Genomic DNA, 27,923 nt, shown 5'->3' with positions numbered 1-27,923 from the left:
GTGTGCTGTACAATAAATCTGCCAGCCCAACAGAAGAACTCGTACCACGTAGGAAATACGTCACGTGTCCTAGCGCTGACGAGACCAAGGTTTGATTTCTGAATCAGCTTGGAGGGAAAGTTCTGGAAATGCCGCTAGAACGCAGTCTCATTTTCCCTTTGTGTCCTTTAGTGAACATGTTACAAAGACCTCACAGATCAGGAGTCAGCAAAGAACCAAAACAGCAAAAGCAGTTTACAGCAGTGGCCAGGGAGGTTCTTACAGGGAGGTCTTTACAGCGAGGTCTTTAGCAGGAGTGTAGTGGATGGAGAGAAGCACTCAGAGAGGTGAGCGTCATTATTATACTCAGTACACCTACTAACATTACCACACGTGTTCCAGAGAGATACTGTGGATTTATACACGCTGCTCACAAATAACTAGATTTTAAAAATACACACAGCTTTTGTCTTCTTATTCTATTTTTTGTGTCCTTTTTTTGATTATTGTTCATGTTACTCAAAACCAACGAGGAATGAATTGACTTTGGCAGTACACGAAGACTGAATCACACTTTGCACGTGACTCACGTGATTCACACTGACTCACACCGATTCATAAGTCTCACTGACTCACGTGTGCAGAATCGAACCTCAGCATTTGTGTCATAGCGTACCGAATCGTGCCTTTCACACGACGTCTGATTGCAGTGTCGAGCGTTTTCCCTTAAACATACCTAATCTACCTAAAACAACAACAACAACAACGAAGAAGCGGTGGCGAAAGGCGCCGCGGCGACTATGTGTAGTCCTTGGAGACGGCCTCGATGAAGTTGGGCGCCGACATGAGGATGGTGAAGGTGCAGACGATGGAGAAGAGGGAGAAGGTGACGAGGCAGAGGCGGTCGACCACGGCCGCCGCGAACTTCCACTCGCCGCACACGGCCTCCGCCTCGTCCTGGGCACGGAAGCGCTGCGCGATGTACGTCACCTCCGCCAGGATGCGCTGGATCTCCTGCGCCGACTCCCGCCTCTCGGCCGCCGAGGACACGCCAGAGTCGCCGCTGGGCGGCCCGCAGCCGCCGTCGCCCGCGTGGAAGCCGAAGTAGAGGTTCATGTGGCCGTTGGTGGCGGAGGACGCCGGGCCGGCCAGCGCGGACATCTGGATGCTGCCGGCGCTGGCGTGGTGGAGCGGCGGGCGGGCGTACTTGTAGGACGACCTGCTCTCCTCACCCGGCTTCTTCATGCGCAGGAACCAGGCACACCAGTTGAGCAGGATCACTCTCACCTGCTCGGGAGGGAGGGAAGATGGGAGAGAGGGAGAGAAAGAGCTTAGACTGGGCTCGATCTGCAAGTGTTTACGGGGCAATCTGGTTGTGAGATTGATCGAGGCTGTTACACGCATGTCATATTCACATGGCGGGTTCTTGGGCAGAGAGGTTTTTAACTCCCAAATCTCAGATCCATTTTCTGGACTGCAGTCTTTTGGGAATGGAGCATTTACACTGATTGGATATGTTCTCTGACCTCCTGTCTGACTGGTAGATGAAGAGACGGTTCAGCGTCTTTAGGCCCTGGATCATAAGAGCTGTGATTTGAGTGGACTGACTGAGTACCTTTACCCTCCTGGTTGAGTTAATGCCTGGGTAGCACCTGGACACCACCGCCCGGCTGTGTTGGAGCTAAACTCTGCAGTGGAGCAGCTGGGCAGGATGGGAGTTGAGTATAGAGGACTAGAGGACCCAGCTGTCATTTTATATCCGTTATTCAACACTCGGCTAAAAGTCATTTAGTAATATGCTCTGTCATGAATTGTTAACATTCTTTTTTTCATGATATGAAAATCAATAAATTCAAACTGCTATGTTATGTACTGATGCAAAACTATTATAAAATTCATGACATTTGGGACCTTGCACTGAAATTCCAAAGCTAATATTAGTTGATGGGGGTGATTCTAGCACATTCCTTTATTATTCCTTTTGTCTGCTGAACACACAGGCAACAGCTGGGTGTCTGAGCCCTGTTGGGTAGTGTACATTGCAGACAGAGTGCACGCGTGTGTCTGTGTGCGTGTCTGTCTGTCTGTCTGTAGCCCTCTGCGCGCCCTGCTTTGTTTAAATATTCAGACCTGTCTCATATCATAGGCACAGTGGAACTGAGCTAAATAAGAAACGCTGTCCGAATGGACTTCAAAGATATTATTTTTTTCTTTCTTTCTAATAGGAGTTGGAAAGAATACATTAATATTTTAGCAAAGGGACCTGATTAACAGTGCGACTCTCTCAGCTCCAGTCTACAACATTCTGGAACTACTCATTCTGTTGGTGTAGAGACCCGTTGGATTATAGTTCCACTTGTTTCTGTATAAAGGCTGTTGTGTAATGCTTCACAAGGTCAGGGCGTGGCACATCTGTGATATCGTATCCCTTTAAAAGGGAGGCGTGGCACATCTGTGATATCGTATCCCTTTAATGGGGGGGCGTGGCATATCTGTGATATTGTGTCCCTTTAAAAGATGGGCGTGGCACATCTGTGATGTATCCCTTTAAAAGGGGGCGTGGCACATCTGATATTGTGTCCCTTTAAAAGGGGGGCGTGGCATATCTGTGATATTGTATCCCTTTAAAGGGGGGGCGTGGCATATCTGTGATATTGTATCCCTTTAAAGGGGGGGGGGGGGCGTTGCACATCTGTGATACTGTATCTCTTTAAGGAGGGGCGTGGCACATCTGTGATATTGTATCCCTCTAAGGAGGGGCGTGGCACATCTGTGATATTGTATCCCTCTAAGGAGGGGCGTGGCACATCTGTGATATTGTATCCCTCTAAGGAGGGGCGTGGCACATCTGTGATATTGTATCCCTTTAAGGAGGGGCGTGGCACATCTGTGATATTGTATCTCCTTAAGGAGGGGCGTAGCACATCTGTGGTATTGTATCCCTTTAAGGAGGGGCGTGGCACATCTGATATTGTATCCCTTTAAGGAGGGGCGTGGCACATCTGTGATATTGTATCTCTTTAAGGAGGGGCGTGGCACATCTGTGATATTGTATCCCTCTAAGGAGGGGCGTGGCACATCTGTGATAATGTATCCCTCTAAGGAGGGGCGTGGCACATCTGTGATATTGTATCCCTCTAAGGAGGGGCGTGGCACATCTGTGATATTGTATCCCTCTAAGGAGGGGCGTGGCACATCTGTGATATTGTATCCCTCTAAGGAGGGGCGTAGCACATCTGTGATATTGTATCCCTCTAAGGAGGGGCGTGGTTCCACTCACCCATTTTGGCATTTTGCCTCCCTGTGGATCATGATGGTGAAACTGCAGGACGAGCACCGTGACGACCACAGAGAGGCCCACTATCATCATCGTACTGGCAAAGTACTGCGCTGCACACACACACACACACACACACACACACGGCACACAGACTGCTGTCAAAATCCTTCTGTCAAACACACGGCACACACACAGCCATCACTTTCCCTCTGACAAACAAAACTGTCAAAACTGAACCGTGAACAGCCGAACACTGAACAGCTGACATGACTACAAGCTTCTTTTAGCCTCCTGTATGTATTAGCCACGTTAGCACATTAGCTGGGCCTTCAGAAGTGAGGTTAAGGTGGAGGAGGAGGGGGCGTGGCCTACCTATGAGGGGGACGGAGTCTGAGGTGGCGGGCATGATCTCCGCCACCAGCAGCATGAAGACAGTGAGGGACAGCAGCACCGTGATGCCTGATGGGAAGAGGAGGGAGAGCCACATCAACTGTAACCTTTCACCTTTGACCTCACAACAATCTGTACACGCACTAATGACCAGCAGGTCAGAGGTCAGGGTCAACAAAGGAGATAGCCGTGGTAGGTTGGCTTCACTGAGTGTGTGTAAGTGTGTTAGCGTGTGTGTGTTAGTGTGTGTGTGTGTGTTACCCAGCGAGATCTTCTCCCCAGAGTCTGCGGGCAGCAGGAACACCAGCAGGGCGAGTCCTGAGATGAGCACACAGGGGATGAGAAGGTTGAGGCCGTAGTAGAGCGTGCGCCGCCGCATGGTCACCGTGTACGTCACGTCCGGGTACGGCTCCTTACAGCACTCGTAGTACAGCTCGTTCCTTTTCCCCGGGACCCCTGTCCAACACACACACACACAATATCACTATTTAAAACCCCGTCAGACTTCAGGAGCGGCCGCCGGCTCTGTTCTCAACACTCCGCCCAGTGACAAACTACTCGCTCTTTTACTTTTAAATGTCTGTGGTGTCCTTGAAAGTGTCTGCATTTCATCTTCATCAGTAAAACCATCGCTCACGAAACTAAACATCACCAGAGAACAAAGAAGGTAGCGACGGCGATTCATCTTCCTCCTCCTCCTCCTCCTCTTGTCCTCGCCATGTTTATTCAACACACTTCTGTTTGCTGCCTGTTCTCACTTCTCCGTTTCTGCATAATCCGTTTACCCTTTTCCAAAGGACGAAAATCAATATTTCCATTCATCAAATGAAACGAAAGGCCAAAATGTCACCCAGCCAACAATTTCAACAAATGGAAATGTAATAATACTGAACATCTCACACCATGAACACACATGAACACACACGCCTTCAAACGTGTATCGAATCACTGACAAATCTGAATGTTTCTTAATATGTGAACTGCACCTCATCTCCTGCTACTGGAGAATTACAACTACAGCAGGTTCCTTAGCGAAGAATCTTATTAGGAATGAGTTAAGAAGTTAAGAATGACAGCGAGATGCCTTCTTGGTGAGAACACATTGTTGGGGAGGAAGGTGGTTGATGCTGAAAGTCACGCACCACCGTCAGTGCTCTGAAGTCCTGGGGAACCAATAAAATATTTAACTATTTTGCTTTCTCATGTCCTCTTTTATAAACAGGGAAACCATAGAAAACTACTTTTCTGTACATCTAAGGCACAGTTTAGATTATGGAACAGTTTTTTGTAATGTACTCATTTCACATCAGCAATACAGCACTTAAAAGTATTTTAAAAGTAAATGTATTTTGTATTAAAACTGCTACTTATTACATCTTCTAATGAAGCAGGTCTAAGATAAAAAAATGTAATTGATTCTTCTTGTGAATGTTCTTAAATTGCAAATTACAAAGGCTTTCTATAATCGTGTGTGTGTGTGTGTGTGTGTGTGTGTGTGTATTCAAGGGGATGGGAGATAAAAACAAGCACAACCAAACCTAGAGAGGGAATCGTATCTCTGTGTAGAGCCCTGTTGACCCAGCTAATTGGCTCATTACATAACATTCATCAGCCACAATCTTTTGTGCTTCCAAAACCAACACTTAAAGACGGAATCCTTGTTTCATTTCCTCGTTAAACTCTGGAGTGTCTGATCTTGCTGATGTGTGTACATTCGCAGATGCATGGCGTCGCCTCTGAACAGTGTCTGGACAGTAGTCAAGAATGTCCTATATAGGGCCTTGGAACATTTTTTGGTCTACATGGGACTGACTGTCCCTGCTGCTCACACACACGTGAACATACACATGTACATGATGTTGGCTGAGACTCGGGTGAGTGCTAACACCCAAACTACTACTACTATTGGTCCCTCTGTCAAAAGGCCAAATGTCAAATGAGAGTGACAGGAAGTGCCTTTCAGGCCCTTGGCACATTTTATCCCGTCTAAAAACAAACAAATCCAAAATCTAGTGACGTTTCACTGTGTTTAACCTATTGTTAATTTCTTCTCTGATTTTTTGGCCAGACCATTCAAACCAAACTAATGAACTCCTGGAGTGCTGGTTATCTTTCTCTTCCTGGTCATGCCCAGGTGACCCTAGGTGTAACCTTGGGTGTCTGAGGTTATCTTTCTCTTCCAGGTCATGCCCAGGTGACCCTAGGTGTAACCTTGGGTGTTTGAGGTTATCTTTCTCTTCCAGGTCATGCCCAGATGATGAACGGTTTCCTGTCCTCCAGAGCAAAATTTTGTTCATACAGGAGATTTGAGTTTTACTACCCTGAGTCGTTTTCTGTTGTTGGTGACCCAGGTTTCTCGTGAAAAAGTGCATGGAAGTGTGCACGTGTGCCATTTCAGAGAACATGTGTGTTCACATTACACACAGAGACAGTTCACTAGCAATGAATGTGAAGATTGAAACTGAACAATGTGACTTATAATGTGAATGTAGCCTTAGTGGGACTATTTATTGACAAAAGAAACTACACTGAAGGACAAACTTGAATTTTAATGTTTGAATGTTTGTTTCTGCCCCGCTGGGTTTTAATGGGTAGGTGTTAACTCATTACTGTGGGTGATAATATCAAATCAGTGATCACTGGGAGAAACTCCAGATGAAGCCAAATTCCAGACGTACACAGAGTCTGTCCTCCTTTTGTCTACCTGCTGGTCCCGCTGTTCTAGGAGGGCACAATGTGTCTCACAGAGAGTGAAAGGACCTACGTAGGCAAAAGATGGACTATAAAAACAGCCCTGATTCATGCAGCAGAAATATTCTCACCCTGGCTGACAGCAGACAGTGGATTTATAAACAAACAAAAACACACAAGCTGGAATGAGTCGAATGTCAAGTGTAAGTATTTGAGATATGTGACCTTGTTTAGGTCTCTGAGACATGTGTTGTGTGGGTCTCTGAGATGTGCGACCTTGTTTAGGTCTCCGAGACATGTTGTCTTGTGTAGGTCTCTGAGACTTGGCCTTGTTTAGGTGTCTGAGACATGTGACCTTCTTTAGGTCTCTGAGACACATTGGCTTGTTTAGGTCTCTGAGACACATGGCCTTGTTTAGGTCTCTGAGACGTGTGACCTCGTTTATGTCTCAGGCACGTGACCTTGTTTATGTCTCACACACATGACCTTGTTTATGTCTCAGGCATGTGACCTCGTTTATGTCTCAGACACATGACCTCGTTTATGTCTCAGACACATGACCTTGTTTATGTCTCAGACACATGTAACCTCAGACTCATGGCTCATTGTTAGAGACAGCGTGTGTAAAGTGGCTCGGTTTGTCCCTCTGGTTCCCAGTGTGTCAAATATTTATTCCTCTTACACATAAACCAATATTTCTCTTAACTCCTCAGGGGGAAAAATCAATGCAGGAAGACAATCAATACTGTCCCTTCAGGAAAGGGAGAGAGGCAATAAGACACACACACACACACACACACAAACAAACACAGTGTCACTGGCACTGGAATTCAACATTGGAGACAAGCAGCAGAATCTAACTGCCTCTGGTAACAAAGTGAAACACAAAAGATGAAAGGGAACAGTAAAGAAAGTGTGTGTACAGAGAGTGTGTGTATACAGAGAGAGAGTGTGTTTACAGAGAGAGAGAGTCACTTATCAGTGCTTACGCTTCTGAAAACCTGTGCTTACTCCTGTGTGTGTGTTCTTACACACACACCCCCTTACACAACAGGGAGTGGGGATTAGTGAGTGTGTGAGTGTGTGTGTGTGTGTGTGTGTGTGAGAGTATGTGAGTATGTGAGTATGTGTAAGTGTATATGCTCTCACCCACTAAGTCCCACACTCCATTGGGGATGTGTCAGTGTGTATGTATGTTCCTACTCCCTGTTGGGGATGTGTAAGTGTGTGTAAATGTGTGAGTGTGTGTGTATGTTCTCACCCACTAAGTCCTACTCCCTGTTGGGGATGTGTACAGTGGGGAAAATAAGTATTTAGTCAGTCACCAATTGTGCAAGTTCTCCCACTTAAAAAGATGAGAGAGGCCTGTAATTTACATCATAGGTAGACCTCAACTATGAGAGACAAAATGTGAAAAAAAAATTGAGAAAATCATTTTGTCTGACTTTTAAAGAATTTATTTGCAAATAATGGTGGAAAATAAGTATTTGGTCACCTACAAACAAGCAAGATTTCTGGCTGTCACAGACCTGTAACTTCTTTTTTAAGAGGCTCCTCTTTCCTCCACTCATTACCTGTATTAATGGCACCACTTTGAAGTCATTAACAGTATAAAAGACACCTGCCCACAACCTCAAACAGTCACACTCCAATCTCCACTATGGTGAAGACGAAAAAGCTGTTGGAGGACACCAGAAACCGAATTGTAGGCTGGGAAGACTGAATCTGCAATAGGCAAGCAGCTTGGTGTGAAGAAATCTACTGTGGGAGCAATAATCAGAAAATGGAAGACCTACAAGACCACTACTAATCTCCCTCGATCTGGGGCTCCACGCAAGATCTTAGCCTGTGGGGTCAAAATGATCACAAGAACGGTGAGGAAAAATCCCAGAACCATAAGAGGGGATCTAGTGAATGACCTGCAGAAAGCTGGGACCAACGTTACAAAGGCTACCATCAGCAACACACTACGACGCCAGGGACTCAGATTTTGCAGTGCCAGACGTGTCCCCCTGCTTAAGCCAGGCACGTCTGAAGTTTGCTAGAGAGCATTTGGATGTTCCAGAAGAGTATTGGGAGAATGTCATATGGTCAGATGAAACCAAAGTAGAACTATTTGGTAAAAACACAACTCGTCGTGTTTGGAGGACAGTGAATGCTGAGTTGCATCCAAAGAACACCATACCAACTGTCAAGCATGGGGGTGGCAACATCATGCTTTGGGGCTGTTTCTCTGCAAAGGGACCAGGACGACTGGTCCGTGTACATGAAAGAATGAATGGGGCCATGTATTGTGAGATTTTGGGTACAAACCTCCTTCCATCAGCAAGGGCAATGAAGATGAAACGTGAGGAGATCTGCATGGAGGAATGGGCCAACATACCAGCAACAGTGTGTGCCAACCTTGTGAAGACTTACAGAAAACGTTTGACCTCTGTCATTGCCAACAGAGGATATACAACAAAGTATTGAGATGAACTTTTGTTATTGACCAAATACTTATTTTCCACCATTATTTGCAAATAAATTCTTTAAAAGTCAGACAAAATGATTTTCTCAATTTTTTTTTCACATTTTGTCTCTCATAGTTGAGGTCTACCTATGATGTCAATTACCGGCCTCTCTCATCTTTTTAAGTGGGAGAACTTGCACAATTAGTGACTGACTAAATACTTATTTTCCCCACTGTAAGTGTGTATGAATTTGTGTATGTATGAGTATGTGTGTGAATATACTTACACACAAAGTCCCACTCTCCATTGGGGATGTGTAAGTGTGTATGAGTAACGCGTTACTCTAATCTTACCACTTTTTTCGGTAACGAGTAATATAACGTGCTACTATTTCCAGTCCAGTAATAAGATTAAAGTTTCTTATCCACGTAACTGTGCATTACTATTTTTATTTTCCCTAGTAAAAATATATATTTTTGCTTTCTTCTTGGCTCAGTTCTACTTTTGTGTCTGACCATAGCGCTCGACTCCGCACACTGCGTGCGACCCTGTGAGAGCGCGAGCGCGTTTTACAAGTCATTTTTTGCAGTGTCCTCCCGTAATGATATGTGGTAGTGTAAAGAAACACCCCTCAAAAACAGGGGAAGGAACATTTACCTGAAGAATTTTAATGTTGCTTTGTGTTCCACGTTTGAAAAGTGCTGGAATTTTGACTAATGTAGCCTACTTAAAAATGCTTGAAATTGTAATTGTATTTAGTTTCACAACAAATAGCTGTCTGACTGAACAGTTCGCTTGTATTACGTTTACAAATAAATTTACAAATAATACCGTGCAGCTACACAAACGTAATGTCAGGAGATACTGTAGCAACTACTACTGCTCACGGTGAAGTCCCTAAGGGACAGACACTTGGCCACTCAAGGAGCCTTAGACCTTTAAGTGACACTGGGGGGGCGGGGTCTGCACGCGCCAGGGTTGCGTTATCAATAAAGTTTCCCTCCTCGGGATTTTTGGAATAAGCAGTTTCTGCCTCGGTTACCGAACCTGCTTCAATACATTGTTACTGTTAAAAATGCATTTCCAATAAAGTGAGTATTGGAAAAATTTATTTTGCTGCTGAATGTAACTACTAAAGTAGTTACTTTTAAAATCAAGTAATCAGTAACGTAACTAAGTTACTTTTAAAAGGAGTAATCAGTAATCGGATTACTTTTTCAAGGTAACTAAGCCATCACTGATCCTCACCCACTAGGTCCCACTCTCCATTGGGGATGTATGTGGAAATATCTGCCTCCTGCATCTGCAGGTCCAGCAGCCAGCCGTTATGCGTCCAGGAGCCGAACTTCATGTCACACTTCTGCACATCGAAAGGGAACCAGCGCACATCAATGTAGCATGTGCTCTTCAGGATTCCTGTCAAGAATACACACACACACACACACACACATACACACAGATACAGGGATAAATGTGTGTCCTGTCCTGTTTCATGCTCTGAGTATTCCTGCTAGTGTATTCACTCTGTGCTTTGGTGTGTCATTTTGTAATTGGCTGTAACACAGTCCTCTTCGTCCGTGTTCTCTGTTGAACACTTCACAGCAGGTGTAGTGTTGGTTGCAGTTTTGTGTGTGGATGTTTTGAGGTAAGTTATGTTGGTGTGGTGTTAGAAGGGGTAGGGGGATGTATGGAGGTGTGAGGAGGTGTAGGAAGGCATATGGAGGTGTAGGGAGGTCTAGGTAGATGTAAGGAGGTGTAGGGAGGTCTAGGTAGATGTAACAAGGTGTAGCGAGGCATATGGAGGTGTATGTAGATATATGGAGGTGTAGATAGATGTGTGGAGGTGTAGGGAGGTGTAGGTAGATGTAAGGAGGTGTACGGAGGTGTAAGTAGATGTATGGAGGCATATGGAGGTGTAGATAGATGTATGGAGGTGTAGGGAGGTCTTCGGAGGTGTTGGGGAGGTGTTGAAAGGCATATGGAGGTGTAGGGAGGAGCATGGAGGTGTAGGGTAGTGTTGGGAGGTATATGGAGGTGTAGATAAGTGTTAGGAGGTTAACGTGTCTTTCTCATTTTCCTCCAGGTTACTGAGATTCTCCTGTACACTTAGTCTGAGGGGTTTATTTTGGTCATTTGCGTTTTGAACATTGGCCGTCCCCCTAGTGTGCTTGTTTGTCCTCCCTGTTTCATACACTATTTCCAAGTCAATACAATCAAGGGTTTTCCATCCACCGAGTTTTTGCGCATTTTGAAAATGCGCATGAAAAAAGCTGGATGGAAAAAGTCAAAAAATTCGAAAAAAGCCCCAAATATCGCAAAAAGATTTTTACGCTAGGAGGAGGTGGAAAAGTTAGACTAAATTCAGAAAAACTGGATGGAAAAGGGTTTTCGTATAAATGATGACGTATCATGCCTCAAGTCATGTGGTTCTGTACCATGTGATCAGATCTAAAACATGGCGGGACAGGATTGTCCGTCGCGTTATGTGTGGACGGACGAGGAAACTACAGCTTTCCTTGATTTAATTGACGAAAGCCCAGGTATATGGCGGATGTCGCCGTAGTCGCACTGAAATTTCCGCCCTTAATAAATGTTCTTGCGCTCGTCCTGCCCGGCGTCGAAGAGCAAACATGATCGCGATGTAAAGATGGCAAATGCATACAAAAACAGTTCTGGAGAGAGCAAAAATTGAATTTAACTTCTCCATGTATAGAAAAAATGCGTAACTGCCAGATGGATGTAAAAACCACTATTGTTTGGCGTCCTCTCACGTGATCTAAAGTTTATTCGCATAACAGTAATGAATGGAAACAAGGCTTAATTCGCATTTTTTTTCTGCCGAAACTTTGAAATTGCGCATAATTTTTTTGAAAGGTTTGGATGGAAACCCGGCTATCGTTCCAGCAGTCATTCTCTTCAGTGGTCTTCTCATTTACCACAGTCACAGCTGTTCAACATTTACTCCACACTTTATATTGTGGCCTAACCTAGACTGGGTCATAACCACGCCTTATTCAAACAAACACACACACATAGGAATGTGTATTCTAAACACACACATTCACATGGTGTGTGTATTCCAAACACAGGTGTGTAAGTTGTGCTTTGAGACTTATGCAGTAATGTTCAGTGTGACAGCAGCATTTTTTAAAGGGTCCAACACAGAAACTCCACAGGAGTAACGCACACACTAAAGGACTGAGCTAGTGTGTATGTGTGTGTGTGTAAGTGTGTCTTACCTGGTGGTATATACTGACACGCTCCGGACGAATTCACCAGAACATTAGTGTGAAAAGTGGCGTCAAATCTCTCGTCAGCACTGGGACGAAAAACAACACAGCACATAAACTTTATGCATTTATTCCCAACTGTCATAGAATTTTCATAGAAAATGAAAAGAAGCATCGACATTCATACACCACTAAACAGGTTCAGGTCCTAAAAGATCACTGTGAAGGACAGACGTGTCAGGTCCTCCGACACTGATTTACACATTATTATTATTCTTATTCTCAGTTACCCATTCTGAAGGTTCAAGCATTTCTCCTTAACCATTCATGATATAGCAATAGTATTTAATGGCTACATTTGCTTAGGGAAAAGGAGTGATAACTTTGAGAAAGCTTTGAGAAATCTGCCTCTAATTAAAAGTGTTTAGCAGAATTAGGTGCTTTAGTACCTCTGGCCCTGATCTCTCTATTATTCAGCAGGCAGATCCATTATTAACACCTGCCATGTCATGAATATGAAACAAAGACATAATTCAGGTGAAATCATAGCAGAGCCAGGACCAGCAATATTAGCACCATGATGCCGCAGTGTAAAAACCTACTGTGCCAATCCTCATCCATCACTCCACAGGGGGGGAGAGGATGTACATTATAATCACAGATGTTTCCTGTGTTGAGCCTAACTGTGTGTGTGTGTGTGTGTGTGTGTGTGTGTGTGTGTGTGTGTGTGTGTGTGTGTGTGTGTGTGTTTGGGCTACATAGCATGGAGAGGTTTGGCTACACAATGTGGAGAGGTATGTCTTGTAAACCTCATTTTGAAGACCAACCATCAGTGGATCCAGTGCTGTGGGACCCTGCTCAGGCTCTACTAAAGCGGACCCATGGTTCACCCTTGCTTCACACCAGCACCTAACGCCCACACCGACCTGCTCTGAACTCCTTCTCCATTAACATCATTAAGGGCATTAAAATGGTGAATTCCCAACCACCCACTTGCAAAGGCAAATTCTGCACTGAATGAAATGGGTCAGTGATCTATCGTTCCTCCTGCTCCTCTAGCAGAATACATATTTCAATGTAAGTGACATCTGAATGACGTCATTTATGGTCATTGTGCTGAGCGGACTGATGTTTTAAGCATATACTGAACCAGCTTACAGTAAAGCTTACCGTAGAGCTTACTGGCTCTGCTATAAATGCACATGCAGACACACAATGTTGTGGTTTTATTGGCAATGATTTATATAGTTAATAGAAGGTACCTAGGCTCTTGGAGAGCCAGTATCACCATTTTCCATCAGCTTGCTGCTGTGGTCTAGTTGGAGATGACTATCTCAAAGCTGCAGGCACAGAATGTTGCTTTCATGAGGTTGGAATTCGGTGCTTAGCAGGACGTGGATCTGACACGTGCTGCACTGTGGTGGAGCGGCCGGCCTCAAACCCAGCACGGCTCCAGGCCTTCGTGTGACATCCTCGAACTTACTTCTGCCATTTGGGTCATGCCAGGACCAACTCCAAATGCGTCTTCGGGAGAACAGGGCTTCGGGTATGAAAGCTACGCTCTGTTCTCTGAATCCAGCACCATTGATCCAAACAGCAGCTTTTCTTCAGCTGTGTCCACGTTTCTGCAGACAGCTGGATGGCTGAGCTAGTCCACACACCACCAGCTAATGCATCATTAGCATTCGCTGCTGTTCCTCCACTGGATCAAGCTTCAGTTTTTCTGAAGACTTTTGATCTTGGCATCCCTCACAACAGAATATTTAATATCGGAAACCATCGCGCATATCAAAGGTCAGTCCTGATCGGACTCTGTCTCGTCCCCAAACAGATGGAGTCAGCACATTTTGAAACTTTGCTACGTGTTTGGATTTGAGCGTAGCCCGAAGGAATAATGTTTTAGCACCCTGCCAAGAGCAGCGCCGTAATTGAGCTGAGCAATGTGGACCCCGATTAGAAATATTTTATGACGCTTCTGTCGTGATATTTAAAGAAGACAGATGGAAGTGGAGGCACTTTAAATGCCCTTTACATCATTTCCTTCAAGAGGAAGTACACAACTCTAATGTCATTTTAGCAGGAGTCTGGTGCCATGATGACTGGAAATATAAGGAATTTGCACAATAAAGATTTATGTGGTGTGGCCAATCAGACGGAAATTACTCTTTTTAATCAGTCTCCAACACAAAGGTAAGTTCACTAATATTTCTCTCTGACTGTCTCTAACCCTCTCTCTTTCTCTCTCTCGCTCTCTCTCTTTCTCTGACATGTCAAATCAGCTTTTTAATTGTCCTTGATAAATGTAAAATAATTTAAATCATATTAAAATGGGAAGTGCACATGTCTGATGGTGTCTGGGCCGTACTGAATGGGCCTTTCTGAAGCGCGGTGTCTGTCTGTGGCCTGCGTGCAGATGGAGAGGGGATGGAGTTTTCACACCCACCCACTGCCCTTCAAAAGCAAACCTAGAGTCACACTGCTGACCCCATCGTAGAGGAGGACGTTGAGATCATGCATTGCCCAGCAGTGCAAATGTTTCCCGGAGCGACTTCTCCTGATATTGCTTGCCAGTAGGTGTATATGGAAGAACACGTGTTCAGAATGATACAGAGAAGATTAAAAGTGTGCACACAGTTTCTGTCACTCCCATTACAGTCTCCCTCCTCCCTCTCTGCCTCTCTCTCTCCCTCTCTCTCCCTATTTCTCAGTCACTCTATTTTGTGTCGTTTGCTGCATGGTTTTCTCTTTCAAACAAACACCAAGACACATTTATATGGAAAAGATGTTTTAAGCAAGAAGGACACAGCCAGAAAGAAAGAATGAGATTAGCATGGTGTGTTAGGAGGTTGAAAATGATAAAAATCAGAACAAAACAGTGCCATGGCCCATTTCCAGTGCTGTCTCTCCCCGGCACTATCCCCTTCTCTCTCTCCCCTGTAACACTCACATGGTCTCTCACTGTAACACATTCTTTCTCCCTGTAACACACAGTCTCTCCCTGTAACACTCACACAGTCTCTCCCTGTAACAGTCAAATGTGGCCTGGTGGTAGGGAACTGGTCTTGTGACCAGAGTGTCGTGGTTTCAACTCCCAGACCTGAGGCCATGACTGAGGTGCCCTTGAGCAAGGCACCTAACCCCAACTGCTCCCCGGGCGCCGGGCTAGGGCTGCCCACCGCTCTGGGCACGTGTGATCCACAGTCCCCTAGTAATCACTAGTGTGTGTTTGTGTTCTAACTGCACAGATGGGTTGAAAGCGGAGGACAAATTTAGATTGTGGTGAAAAAATCACAATTGACATTTACATCTCTCTCCGTAACACTCACACAATCTCTCCCTGTAACACTCACATGGTCTCTCACTGTAACACATTCTCTCTCCCTGTAACACTCCTGCTGTCTCCCTATAAAACTCCTGGTGTCTCCCTATAAAACTCCTGCTGTCCCTCCCTATAACACTCCTGCTGTCTCCCTGTATCACTCCTGCTGTCTTTCCCTGTAATACTCCTGCTGTCTCTCCCTATAAGACTCCTGTTGTCTCTCCCTGTAACACTCCTGTTGTCTCTCCCTACAAGACTCCTGCTGTCTCTCCCTATAAGACTCCTGCTGTCTCTCCCTGTAACACTCCTGCTGTCTCTCCCTATAACACTCCTGCTGTCTCCCTGTATCACTCCTGCTGTCTCTCCCTGTAATACTCCTGCTTTCTCTCCCTATAAGACTCCTGCTGTCTCTCCCTATAACACTCCTGCTGTCTCTCCCTGTAACACTCCTGCTGTCTCTCCCTGTTACACTCCTGCTGTCTCCCTGTATCACTCCTGCTGTCTCTCCCTGTAACACTCCTGCTGTATCTCCCTGTAACACTCCTGCTGTATCTCCCTGTAACACTCCTGTCTCTCCCTGTGTCACTCCTACTGCCCCTTCCTGTAACACTCCTGCTCTCCCTCCCCATTACTTTCCTAATGCCTTCCTGTCACATAAACCCAGACAGGCAGAGCAGAAATACCAACCACTCACAGTTATGAGTTTTTTTTTCCTTTTGGGAAATCAAGTAATTTGTAAAATGTAAAAATATTTGTGTGAAATTAATATTAGGAAAAACCTTAATTTGTGCATTGCCAAATACCACATTTGGATTGTGCTGCACCCCAGATGAACAGATGGATGGTTCAATAAGGAAAATATGTGCATGCTGATTTTAACCAAATGTGAACCAAACCTAACACACACACACACACACACACACACACAGCCCAGAGATGGGCAGGTGTCAGCCCAGCGTTATCCAGCTGCAGGTCGGCTCTTCTCCACACCACTGACTCTGGTGATCAGGGCCGTGACATTTAGCTGACGAGCTCACGGGAATGTGCATAACCCATTAAGCATAGCCAACCTCAACACAGAACAATGTGTGTGTGTGTGTGTGTGTGTATGCTGTCGCTCCACACACCTCGCAATACAAACTTCAACAAAGGAAGTGGCCCTGGAGGAGCTCTGAGGTTTATAAAACTTAATTTTGCCCTTTTTCTCTTAATTGAACTGCACAATATATCCAGTAATGGATCTAGCAGACCAGGGGAAAATATGTGATACATTACATTACATCACATTACATTACACAGATGCACAAATTCAGAAATTCAGGTCTGGACACAAGTTCCATTTACCTGTAATTAGTACTGGTCTAAGTCGGAGACGTCTAACTGGTTCTGACTGGAGTTGGATTAATCAGGTTTTTTTTTTTTATCTCAGAGGTTTTTTATTTCTGAGTTATTTCTTACATATTGAAACTACACTGGTGATGTCATATTGCCTTTGTCTATTTAGCCTTCTGTGTGTGTGTGTGTGTGTGTGTGTAAACAGGGGCATGTGTTCAGTGGGGACCATGTTTTTTTTATAATAGAAATGTCACGTTGTGGGGGGGCCCCCTGCCGGTCGCCCCCGGTTACAGCGGCAGCGGTCCTGTTTTTGGTCACGTGATGTTCGTCCCTCAGGTGGGCGGGACCCGTGATCCGTCTCACCTGAGGGTCGTTTGTTCGTCTATATATGTCTTGTCTTTGTACCAGTTGACTGCTGGTTATTATTTCCTTCATTCGGAACAATGCACGGGTTTTTGGTTTGCACACTTTCTATTAAACCATCCTATTTCCCTGAGACTTGGCGTGATCGCTTCCTTTTTAGTTGCTCACCCCTGCCCGTCACAGAATAACCAGCCAGGCTTCGGAAGCCGCCAGTCTCCTTTACTTTCTCCTTCGTTTGTGGTCATGTCTCGTGGTAAGTGTTTGTCTACGTGCTGTGTATTTGTCGTGTATTGTCTGAGAGTGTGTTGAGTCTGTCCCCACTCGTCCCGCCGTGTTTAAATGTTGTTTGTGTAAGACCCGTAAAGTAACACGGCGGTGACTAGAGCTGGGGATATCCGATATCCCGATATCCCGTGGTGACAGGGGTGAGCGACTGCGAGCGCGCGCATCGGTGGGTCCTGTCCTTTTGTTTGTATTCTCTGTCTCTGCGTGTTCGTTTTGTCCTAGCGTGTAGCATGATTTGTTTTATGTAATTCCTCTCTTGCACCCCTCTTCACTGTGTGTGGGGAGGGGCCCATTTGAGGTCCCGTGCCACTGGATGTGGCACGGAGGGCATCTTAGGTGCGTCAGTGTTATATGTTGTGTCTGTGTTTTTGTTTTGTTGTTCCCCGGAGGGGCCCCCCCTAAATATGTTTTTGGGGGGGAGCTATGGGGTTCCTGAGCCACGACATGTGGCTCAGAAGGCACTGCTCCATCAGGAGACCTGACCGGTTGGGAGGGACCCCTGAGCAAGGAGGAGCCCCTGTACCCTTTAAGTAGGCAGAGGATGCCTGGGGTGTACAGACAGGGTGTCTCCTCATACCAAGAAGGGGTCCCCTCCCCCCTGGGTAAAGAGGGGTCAGTGGTCAGAGCAGTGCGCGTTATGTGTTGTGTGTCGTCTGTGTGCGTGTGTGTGTGATGTGTTGCAGGTCGCTCCTGGAGGTGGACTGCGGCACTCCCGGACCTAGTGGGGTCTCCATGCGGAGACCCTCCCCTTCAAGCTCGGGGTGACCAGCGTGTCCCTGATGCGAATTGCCAGGGCCCTGGTCTCTGGCGCTCCTGGGTTGGGTGGAAGAGTCCACCTTGAGATGAGGGGCCCCGGGAGGGGTTCACTCCCCAGGAGTCTGGGGTGACCCCTAGCGAAAAGGGCAGGGGTCAGCTCCGAGCGAGGAGGTAGGTTCGGGAGGTGGTCGGTAGAAGCCGTGGCTGCACCCCAGTGTGGCGGCCTGCACACATCCACACCTGTGACGTTTGTTGGGCCATGTGTTCCCGGTCCGCGCACAGCGGTGGGGCTTAAGCGGCCTAAGGCCGTTTAGGGCGTGAGGGCCCTGTGACCGACCGTGGCGTGGTTGTCATCATGTTGACGGCCCGGTCGGTCCAGGGTCCCGCCCAGGAGGCGAGCTAACGTGTTTGTCCTTTTTGTGTTTCAGCTCCAGGACTGCAGGGAACGGGTCCCTGCCTTGTCTGCGTCCTGTGACGAGGAGCTTATGTGTTTTGTGTTTCAGCTCTAGGACGGCAGGGAACGGGTCCCTGTCTTGTCCCCGCCCTCCCGCCCCTTTGTTGTGTTTTGTGTGCTGCCGCTGTAAGCCGCACATCCGGAGGGGAGTGCGGCTTTGGTGGGGGGGTCTGTCACGTTGTGGTGGGGCCCCCTGCCGGTCACCCCCGGTTACAGCGGCAGCGGTCCTGTTTTTGGTCACGTGATGTTCGTCCCTCAGGTGGGTGGGACCCGTGATCTGTCTCACCTGAGGGTCGTTTGTTCGTCTATATATGTCTTGTCTTTGTACCAGTTGACTGCTGGTTATAATTTCCTACATTTGGAACAATGCACGGGGTTTTGGTTTGCACACTTTCTATTAAACCATCCTATTTCCCTGAGACTTGGCATGATCGCTTCCTTTTTAGTTGCTCACCCCTGCCCGTCACAAGAAAAACATTTTGAGACAATTTAAACACCCCCATAAAGGACAATGCTTCATTTTTTAAAAAGCAACAGCATATATGAGACATGCACTTTACCCTTCGTCCCTACCCTCACCCTCCTCTTCCTCACGCCTAGTGCCGAGCTCATCTCATCATGATGGCATCACTAAAATGTTCTAAAAGGAACCTGAGGAACTTCAAACTTTGTTCTTGGAAAGGTAAATTCTGTGTGACGCTGAACTTGCGCCTGTCATATATCCACGTTTTGTAGCATATGTACATATTTTACTCCTTCGATTTATTTATTTTGAATTGTGAAAATTCATACACACTGTAGTGGATTACAAACACAGAATAGCTTGAATCCCCTGCGGACTGCAGCTAAACGTCTCGACAATTTAGCTTACAGCTCTTTTAGAATAATAATAACAATAAATTCTCAGCAGGTTTAATTGTTTCTCTCTCTCTCTCTCTCTCTCTCTCTCTCTCTCTCTCTCTCTCTCTCTCTCTCTCCATGTTTCTTCTATTTAGGCTTGTAGGACTGCAGCCATTAATGGCTCTTCATCCTGAGTCTAAGCAGCTTAATGTTGTGTGTAATTCTCACTCTGCTAAACTTCTCTCCCTCGTTCCTTTCTCTCTCTGTCTGTCTCTCTCTCTCTTTGTCTCTCTCACACACACACACACACACTCTCTCTGTGCGTCTTCACTTTTATGGCTTGTCTTTCCCGGAACGTTCCGGACAAACACTGACCTCATTCAGCGTCTGAAGTCGCCTTCACTGCATTTGTACCCTTAAATCTTTTTTAAATGCCCTGCGTCACAGATGCCATTCAGAAATAAACAGAGGGCAGACAGAGAACAGAATTCATGAACCAAAGTTGGCATTATTGTCATAAGTGAGTGTCAAACCATTCATTTGGTTTGCCTTTCACTGATGTAACAGCACGCTTGTTTCTTAGACTGATACAAGAGCACAAGGCAAGGGTCACAAAGGGCACAAGGTCACAGCACTTCTTTTCCAGAAAACGAAGACTTCCATAGGTGTTTTAAACCTCTCTGCACATGTCTCATTGTGTGTTATATAACCCGTGTTATATAGTGCTAGATTGAGACAGGTGTGTCTGGTTGACTCAGTTTTCTCCAGTCTGGTATCTACGCCATATTAAGCAGTCCACCCTTAAAGTGTAATATATGTCAGCTTATAAGGTGATATAGGGCTACCTGTAGGTTTCTTATCCAACATCATGGTCTTATCCAACTTCTGGTTTCATTTTGTATATTTTACACACATCACTGCACTTTTCTTCACAATTGTCAGTGCACAGTATGTGTATCTACATGCTTCATACAGTCCTGTTATTTAATGAGGAATAAGTTGTGTTGTTTAATGAGGAAGTTCAGTGGACTGGATAATTACCTTCTGTATGAGAAGTTCACGTTCTTCTCTCCTCGGTTCATGCTTCAAGACTTCTTTTAAATAAATTAACTCTATTGGAAGGATACAGTGGCTGAAATGCCTCACCCAGCACTCAACAGGTCACTTTGAGTATCGTCCTGAAAGCTTGTTAAGAGTTTATTGAACTACAAGAACTACTGAACCCATACGATGACAAACTTGTTGGTGCTCTTGATAATTCACAGCCTCACCAAAAATGCACTGGCCCCACAATTGCTTCCAGATGCTTTACTTTTGATTAGATCTGATAGCCGGTGGTTAGCGGCACACGCCCAACAAAGGGGGACAGTCCAGATTGATCTGGAGCAGAATGCACATTAAGTGCTCAATAAATTACAGTCCGTTGTAAAAATGATTAAATGTGTAAATCTGGGGAGGCCACAGCTGTGGTGGCTTCCCCATTGGCTTCTACAGAATTAATTTAACCAATATCACATCTTTTAATCCCTCCCTCCTACTATCCTCCCTCTCTCTCTCTCTCTCTCTCTCCCTCTCTCTCTCTCTCTCTCCCTCTGTCTCTCCCTCTCTCTGTCTCTCTCTCTCCCTCTATCTCTCTCTCTCTCTCTCTCTCTCTCTCTCTCTCTCTCTCTCTCTCTCTCTCTCTTTCTCCCTCCCTGGGTAAGTTGGTTAGTAAGTCCCGCACCACAAGTCGAGGTACCACTTCCTCTTCTTCCGTTAACGGGCTACTGCATCTCCATCCTCGGCCACCATCGTTGACCTTTGACCTCGCTTGACCATGGTTTGACCTTTTGACCTTGTCTTTTACATCACTGGAGAACACTCGATGGTGACAGACCGTTTGGTGGGCTTCATGTCAGGGTGGGACAGGCACATGACCTCTGGCCACTTTCACTAAAACTCGTTACCATGACAACACTTCTTGTTTGTACGTTTGTTTGGATTTGAATTGTATGATCAGCATAATTGATGTATTTCCTGAAGCTCATGTTCCAGAGCGTTTGACGCCTGTTGCTTGAGTACAACAGCATTAACACCTGCTGGTCAGAATAACACTCATCAGGCAGTTTTTCTGTTGTTTTTGGTTTCACTTCACCAAAAAAATCAAAACAAATAATCCATGACTGTAATCCCAAAACGCCACAGCAGGCCAGTTTATTCACTCACTGGAGGAATCAGGCGTGTTACTGCAGGGAGATCCTGCAGCTTAGAGCAGTGAGATGAGCAGAGGCTGGTGACGGAGGACCAGTTCACACAGACGGGGGCTGGTGATGGAGGACCAGCTCACACAGACGGAGGCGGGTGATGGAGGAGGGGGCATCAGCACTCGCACAGAGGGCGGCGGTGTAAACAGTGCTGACCTCGGTGGATTGGCCGTGGCTATAAGTACAGTGTAAGTAAGTACAGGATGTTTTCAGCCCTGAATGTCCCGCTGACCTGATTTGCTGCACAGGTTCCGCCTGCCTAGTGGCCAGTATGACAAAGCGAATTTTGCCGTAACTCGGCATGACTCAGCATGACTCAGCAGCCGCGATGTAGCCTTCAGACCTCGACATCATGGGCTGATGTTCGTGGAGCTGACGATGACAACCGTGTGCACTTACTCGTACGCAATTATGTAAAGTCAGAGTGTGACATTTTCCAAAGCTGTACCGCAGAAGGACACAGCACAGTAGGGAGTAAATCGCTTTTTGTGCCAACACACACAGAAGCACACACACACACAAGCATGCGTGTGTGTCACCTTTTCTGGCCATTGTAGATTATCCTTTGTCTGAGACATGTGTGACACACACACACATACACACAAAACTCTGAGCCTGCCTATGAAAAGAGCAGCCTGCAGCCACAGGGGCTCGTGGGAACTGCGGTTCTTTGAGCAAATCTTGCCTGAGGCAACAGGTTACATGGATCCAGGGGAGGACTACAGGAAGTACCCACTCAGCCACAACCTTCCAGCCACATTCAGCTCAGCCAATGGTCACTCAAGCAGAACCATAGTTACCCACAGCCCCTCCCACTAGCACTCCTAGTGAACCAGACAGTGTAAAATTCTCCTGAATGTGAACAGTGGACTAAATAAACCATCAGATTCTTTGTGTAAAATATGCTTAAAATCCTGAGCAGATGGTATGACTACATGGACCCCATGGATAAAACCCCCTCTCTGGATCAGACTGTCTGATTAATCCGGTACGGGGTACGGGATGTACGTCTGATCTGTCTAATTAGGCTTAGGCATATAAGTGAGCGTATACGTGATCTAAAAAGAAGGAGATCAATCCCACAGTGGAAGCAACAGCATCTTCAAGCTTTTAGTCTGAAGGGAGTTTTATTTAAAGCTAATGTGAACAATGTAAAAAAATGTACATCTAAAAAAATTAACTCCAAACAGATTAAATTAGTTTAAATGGGCACTTGGGTGTGTGTGTGCTTGAGTACACAGGTGTCTTTGTATGTATGTGTATCTATGTGCGTGAATGTGCATAAATATGTGTGTGTGTTATTTTAGGTGTGGAGCGTTACCTGTTGTAGAGGAGAATGTCTGGTGTCCAGATCTGATTGGAGGGAAAGCGTAGATTGTTCACGCCGGGGTAGTTCTCAGGGTTCCAGCTCAGATAGACATCTGTCCAGCTCTGCACACACACACACACACACACACAGTTAAAGACTGGTACACATACTTAACGCACTCACACTCACACACACAACGTTAAAGACTGGTACACGTACTTAACACACACACTACACAACACACACTGTTAAAGACAGGTACACGTACTTAACTCACACACAACACACATCGTTAAAGACAGGTACAACGTTAAAGACTGATACACGTACTTAACAAACACACACACACACACACCGTTAAAGACTGGTACACATACTTTTCACACACACATATATATTATGGAGTCCTGTTTATTTCACAGTGCCATTATATGCAATTTGTCTTTCATACCAAGGAATCTGAGTTTTCCAGTAAGCATGTTGCAGCCCTGCATGATGTGTGTGTCCTGTCTGTCACAGGGCTCTGTTGTGTTGGCCTTTGGGTCACAGAGCTTCCAGTCATTGACACGCCACTCTCTCCCCTTAGCCACACCCCCAGCCACGCACATCAAATTAGAGCAGCCATGAGGAACCACTCACACTCTCCACCTGCCTGCTTTCCCCAACCATCTCCCTCCACTCTCTCTGTCTCACTTTATCTGTTTGACTCTTTCTCTCTATTTCTCCCTGTTTCACTTTATCTCTGTTTCTCTCTCTCTATTTCTCCGTTTCACTTTATCTCTGTTTCAATCTCTCTCTATTTCTCCCTGTTTCACTTTATCTCTGTTTCTCTCTCTCTATTTCTCCCTATGTTTCACTCTATCTCCGTTTCTCTCTATCTCTATTTCTCCCTGTTTCACTTTATCTCTGTTTCTCTCTCTCCATTTCTCCCTATGTTTCACTTTATCTCTGTTTCTCTCTATCTCTCTATTTCTCAGTTTCACCCTATCTCGGTTTCTCTCTCTCTATTTCTCCCTGTTTCACTTTATCTCTGTTTCTCTCTATCTCTATTTCTCCGTTTCACTTTATCTGTTTCTCTCTATCTTTCTATTTCTCCCTGTGTTTCACTTTATCTCTGTTTCTCTCTCTCTCTATTTCTCCCTATGTTTCACTTTATCTCTGTCTCTCTCTCTCTCCATGTCTCACTTCATCTCTCTCACTCTTTGCTCAGGGCTTTCTCCCTTAGCAGCTCCCACAGACCATCTGACACTGCCAACAAAATGAGCAGATCTCACACACACATACTCACACACACACACACACACACACACACACACACACACACACACACACACACACACACAGAGAGAGAGATTTCACTAAGAACATTAAGCCATTCACGCACTGCATAGTTTTAACGTCTTTGCTCCGTTGGGCAGGTTTTTGTAACACTGGCAGAGTCTTTAAATCTTCTTTTATCATCTGTAGGTTTTCTTTCACATCTGTAGTATTGGAACATCTGGAGATGTATTCCATGTCTGTAGTTTTGCAACATCTGCATCCTCTTCCACGTCAGTACCCACATCTGCAGTCTGGCACAGGTGGTCAGTTCATCCTACCACCTTTCACGCATGAAATTCAGAGATCATTTTGAGACTTCTGGATGTTTGTTTAAAGCAGCGTGAACTGGGAATAGTTTCTAAAGGAGTTTAAAATACCACATCTCTAGAGAGGGCTCTCCACTCTTCATCTTGAGATCCGAGACACTCTTGAAGTGAATTCCTGGGCTGTGTACATCCTCAGTCTTTGATCTTACCCAAATTTGCTGGATACTGATGTGTGAAGTTAATTTAAACTCCGTTATTAATGACGGCCCTAAATCTGTATGAGCCATCTCCAAAAAGGGATCAGAAACCAGCGTGAGAACATTTACAGACTGAAACGTTTCCATGTGTCAGTGCCCTTAAATACATACACTAATGGAGGTTGAAAGGACTTATTACAGCTCACGACATGTGATGAAGAAATGCTTATAACCTGCTTATAACCTGCCCCTAAATCTGCTTATAAACCTGTAATTTAGTTCCTGGGAGCTTTAGCTACTTCATTAAGAGGACCAGGTGTACATTTTACTGAGGTTACTGGATGTCTTTCCAACAGCATATTTTACCAAGGAGAGCTTTTCAATGTGTCTATAAATAAATAAACTCAAATAATTGCTTACTTCAAGATTTAGACTTGTATTGTTTGTGTCTGTTCCATGTGAGATGCATGGTACAGGCACAAATATAGTGACATAGTCACAATGATGACTGTCCACACTATTGTGAGCATTTCACAAACAGCCCTTCTACACAAACGGCTCTCTGGAGGTGTTGTGTGTGGGTTGGAGGTGTTGTGTGTGGTTTGGAGGTGTTGTGTGTGGGTTGGAGGTGTTGTGTGGTTTGGACAGATGCCAGCAGGTGATCCACGTCCAGCACGACGGCGTCTTAAATGAGATTGTTCATATTTTATGTGTGTGCACTCACACGGTGTGAAATCCAATCTTTGCGTCCTCAATTTTTAATTGAGGGATCTTACCATGAAAGTAAAACCAAACATGCAACAACAGAATCATCAAACAGCGTGAAGGACCCTGATCAACCCAACACCTCAGAGCCCAGACCCATGGGTGTAGGGCAGAACCAGCATTCACACCAGAGCACTAGTGATCTAGCACACAAACACACTCCAGCAGAGGCTGTGCTCCAAACCGCATCGTTTGATAGCTCGCCAAACGGAGCGCCGCCAAATGGAGCCCCGCCCCCTGGGCTGGTCCTCACCAAATGGAGCTCCGCCCCCTGCTCCTCATCGCTGTACGTGAACGGCCATGAAAGGACATTTTCTTTGTAAGCACTTGGTGTTTTTGTTGAATTGCCTGTTGTCAGTGAAGCCTCATCACCTCAGGCCAACGTACACACACACACACACACAGACAGAATTGCATCCTATCAGGGGAACGGCACAGGAAATGTCACATTTATACCAAACCAGACAGTGAAAGATTGGTCTTGTAAATGGTGGTAAGGCTCAAAGTGGATGATTTGTGTGCACACACACACACACACACACACTCACACTCACACTGAAGAACTTACCAGTTGTAGCCAAGCATTAGTTATGAGCACTTGATTCTTCTCATCCTAAAAAGAAAAGAGAAAATTTTATGTGAAATGAAAGTCCATCTTTTTTTTGACCCTGCATTTAGTTCTTTTTTCTCTTTGATTATACGTTCTCTCTCTCTCTCTCTCTCTCTCTCTCTCTCTCTCTCTCTCTCTCTCTCACACACACACACACACGCACACACATGCATGCACACACACACCAGTGATCTCAGAGCATCTGAGGTCGTCCTGTGAGTGAGTGTTAATAACCCTCTGTGAATTGGAGCTGTCGAACCTCAGAAAATCTTCAAAATGACAATCTCCACTACAATGGAAAGCTGTGTTGGGTATAATGCATCTCTGTGAGCTCATGAAAACCATGCTGTGTGTGTGTGTGTGTGTGTGTGTGTGTGTGTGTGTGTGTGTGTGTGTGTGTGTGTGTGTGTGTGTGTGTGTTGCTAAATCCTAAACCTCCCAAGCATCGACAGCACCCAGTTTATCACACTAGGTCAGCTACTGGAGAGTGAGTATGGTGGGAGAGTGAATGGAGTGAATGGAAGAGTGACTATTGTGGGAGTGTGTATAGGAGAGTGAGTATGGTGGGAGATTGAATGGAAGAGTGACTATTGTGGGAGTGTGTATGGGAGAGTGAGTATGATGGGAGAGGGAGTATGGTGCTAGAGGGATTGTGAGAGTGAGTATGGTGGGAGAGGCAATGTGAGAGTGAGTATGGTGGGAGAGGGAATGTGAGAGTGAGTATGGTGGGGAGAGAGAATGGGAGAGTGCGTATGGTGGGAGTGTGAATTGGAAAGTGAGTATGGTGGGAGAGGGATTGTGAGAGTGAGTGGTGGGAGAGTGAGTATGGTGGGAAAGGGAATGGGAGAGTGAGTATGGTGGGAGCGAATTGGAGAGTGAGTATGGTGGGAGAGGGATTGTGAGAGTGAGTATGGTGGGAGAGTGAGTATGGTGGGAGAGGGAATGGGAGAGTGAGTATGGTGGGAGAGTGAGTATGGTGGGAGAGGGATTGTGAGAGTGAGTATGGTGGGAGAGTGAGTATGGTGGGAGAGGGAATGGGAGAGTGAGTATGGTGGCAGTGTGAATTGGAGAGTGAGTATGGTGGGAGAGGGATTGTGAGAGTGAGTATGGTGGGAGAGTGAGTATGGTGGGAGAGTGAGTATGGTGGGAGAGGGATTGTGAGAGTGAGTATGGTGGGAGAGTGAGTATGGTGGGAGAGGGAATGGGAGAGTGAGTATGGTGGCAGTGTGAATTGGAGAGTGAGTATGGTGGGAGAGGGAATGTGAGTACCTGTTGGAAATGGATGTTCATCTTTCTCTTTAGTATGTAGTTTCATTGAGATGTTTTTAAACTGCTTTTAACATTTCCCTCTAGGGGCAAATGATTCAATTTCTGAAGAGGAGCTCATTTTCCCTCTCTCTCTTCCTCACTCCTCTCTTGCTTTCTCTCTCTCTCTCTCTCCCTCTTCTCTCTCTCCTTCTGTCTGTCTCCCTCTCCATCTCTCACTCTCCCGCTCTCTCTCTTCCCCTCCCTCTCCCTCTGTTGAAATGGGCTCAGTGTGTTTTCGTTTGGCAGTGGCAGTGCGGGACACATTTGGCGTCGCTCTGCTTGAAGACATTCCAGCACGGCAGCAGCCGGCTGGCAGCCATTATAACTGCCGGCAACTGACCACCTGATGCTGCATGCGGGTTTCCCCGACGACACACAACCGTTTCGTTGCTGAAACAACGATCATTAGTGTTTCGAGGTTAACTTCATTGTCACTGTAATAATCACCATTTTAGTTTGTTAGGCTGCTCTTTTTTCCCTTTTTTTAATGGGAGGAATCTAATCTTTGCTTTCATCTTCCTTCTTTTATG

General features: G+C 45.8%; 2 protein-coding genes across 6 annotated transcripts in view; one reads left to right on the top strand and one right to left on the bottom strand.

Moving 5' to 3' along the window:
* Window positions 1-14,584, top strand: part of dnah6 (dynein, axonemal, heavy chain 6) — a 202,994-nt gene extending 188,410 nt beyond the window's left edge. For 2 of the 5 annotated variants that reach the window (XR_013133269.1, XR_013133257.1), the window contains exons 79-83: window positions 1-89; window positions 172-326; window positions 3,932-4,052; window positions 12,786-14,213; window positions 14,437-14,584. The exon at window positions 1-89 is cut by the window's left edge and continues 80 nt beyond it. The gene's annotated coding sequence lies outside the window, so the exon portion shown is untranslated. Of the gene's footprint in view, window positions 119-171; window positions 327-512; window positions 821-3,931; window positions 4,053-12,785; window positions 14,214-14,436 lie in introns of those variants that run through there. The other 3 variants (XR_013133258.1, XR_013133266.1, XM_077017625.1) reach the window with 3 other exon arrangements.
* The window catches only part of chrna8 (cholinergic receptor, nicotinic, alpha 8), a 42,984-nt gene that overhangs the window by 345 nt on the left and 14,716 nt on the right, over window positions 1-27,923 (bottom strand). The window contains exons 3-10 of the mRNA XM_077017684.1: window positions 26,044-26,088; window positions 22,940-23,049; window positions 12,033-12,112; window positions 10,042-10,209; window positions 3,911-4,105; window positions 3,632-3,718; window positions 3,260-3,369; window positions 1-1,266 (exon numbers count right to left, since the gene is read on the bottom strand). The exon at window positions 1-1,266 is cut by the window's left edge and continues 345 nt beyond it. Coding sequence (XP_076873799.1) covers window positions 778-1,266; window positions 3,260-3,369; window positions 3,632-3,718; window positions 3,911-4,105; window positions 10,042-10,209; window positions 12,033-12,112; window positions 22,940-23,049; window positions 26,044-26,088 — 1,284 coding nt within the window. The 3' untranslated portion in view covers window positions 1-777. The remainder of the gene's footprint in view (window positions 1,267-3,259; window positions 3,370-3,631; window positions 3,719-3,910; window positions 4,106-10,041; window positions 10,210-12,032; window positions 12,113-22,939; window positions 23,050-26,043; window positions 26,089-27,923) is intronic.

This window comes from Brachyhypopomus gauderio, chromosome 1 (assembly GCF_052324685.1).
Source record: "Brachyhypopomus gauderio isolate BG-103 chromosome 1, BGAUD_0.2, whole genome shotgun sequence".
Lineage (NCBI taxonomy): Eukaryota > Metazoa > Chordata > Actinopteri > Gymnotiformes > Hypopomidae > Brachyhypopomus > Brachyhypopomus gauderio.
The sequence above is the reverse complement of the archived record's forward strand: the minus strand, read 5'-3'. Positions and strand labels throughout refer to the sequence as shown.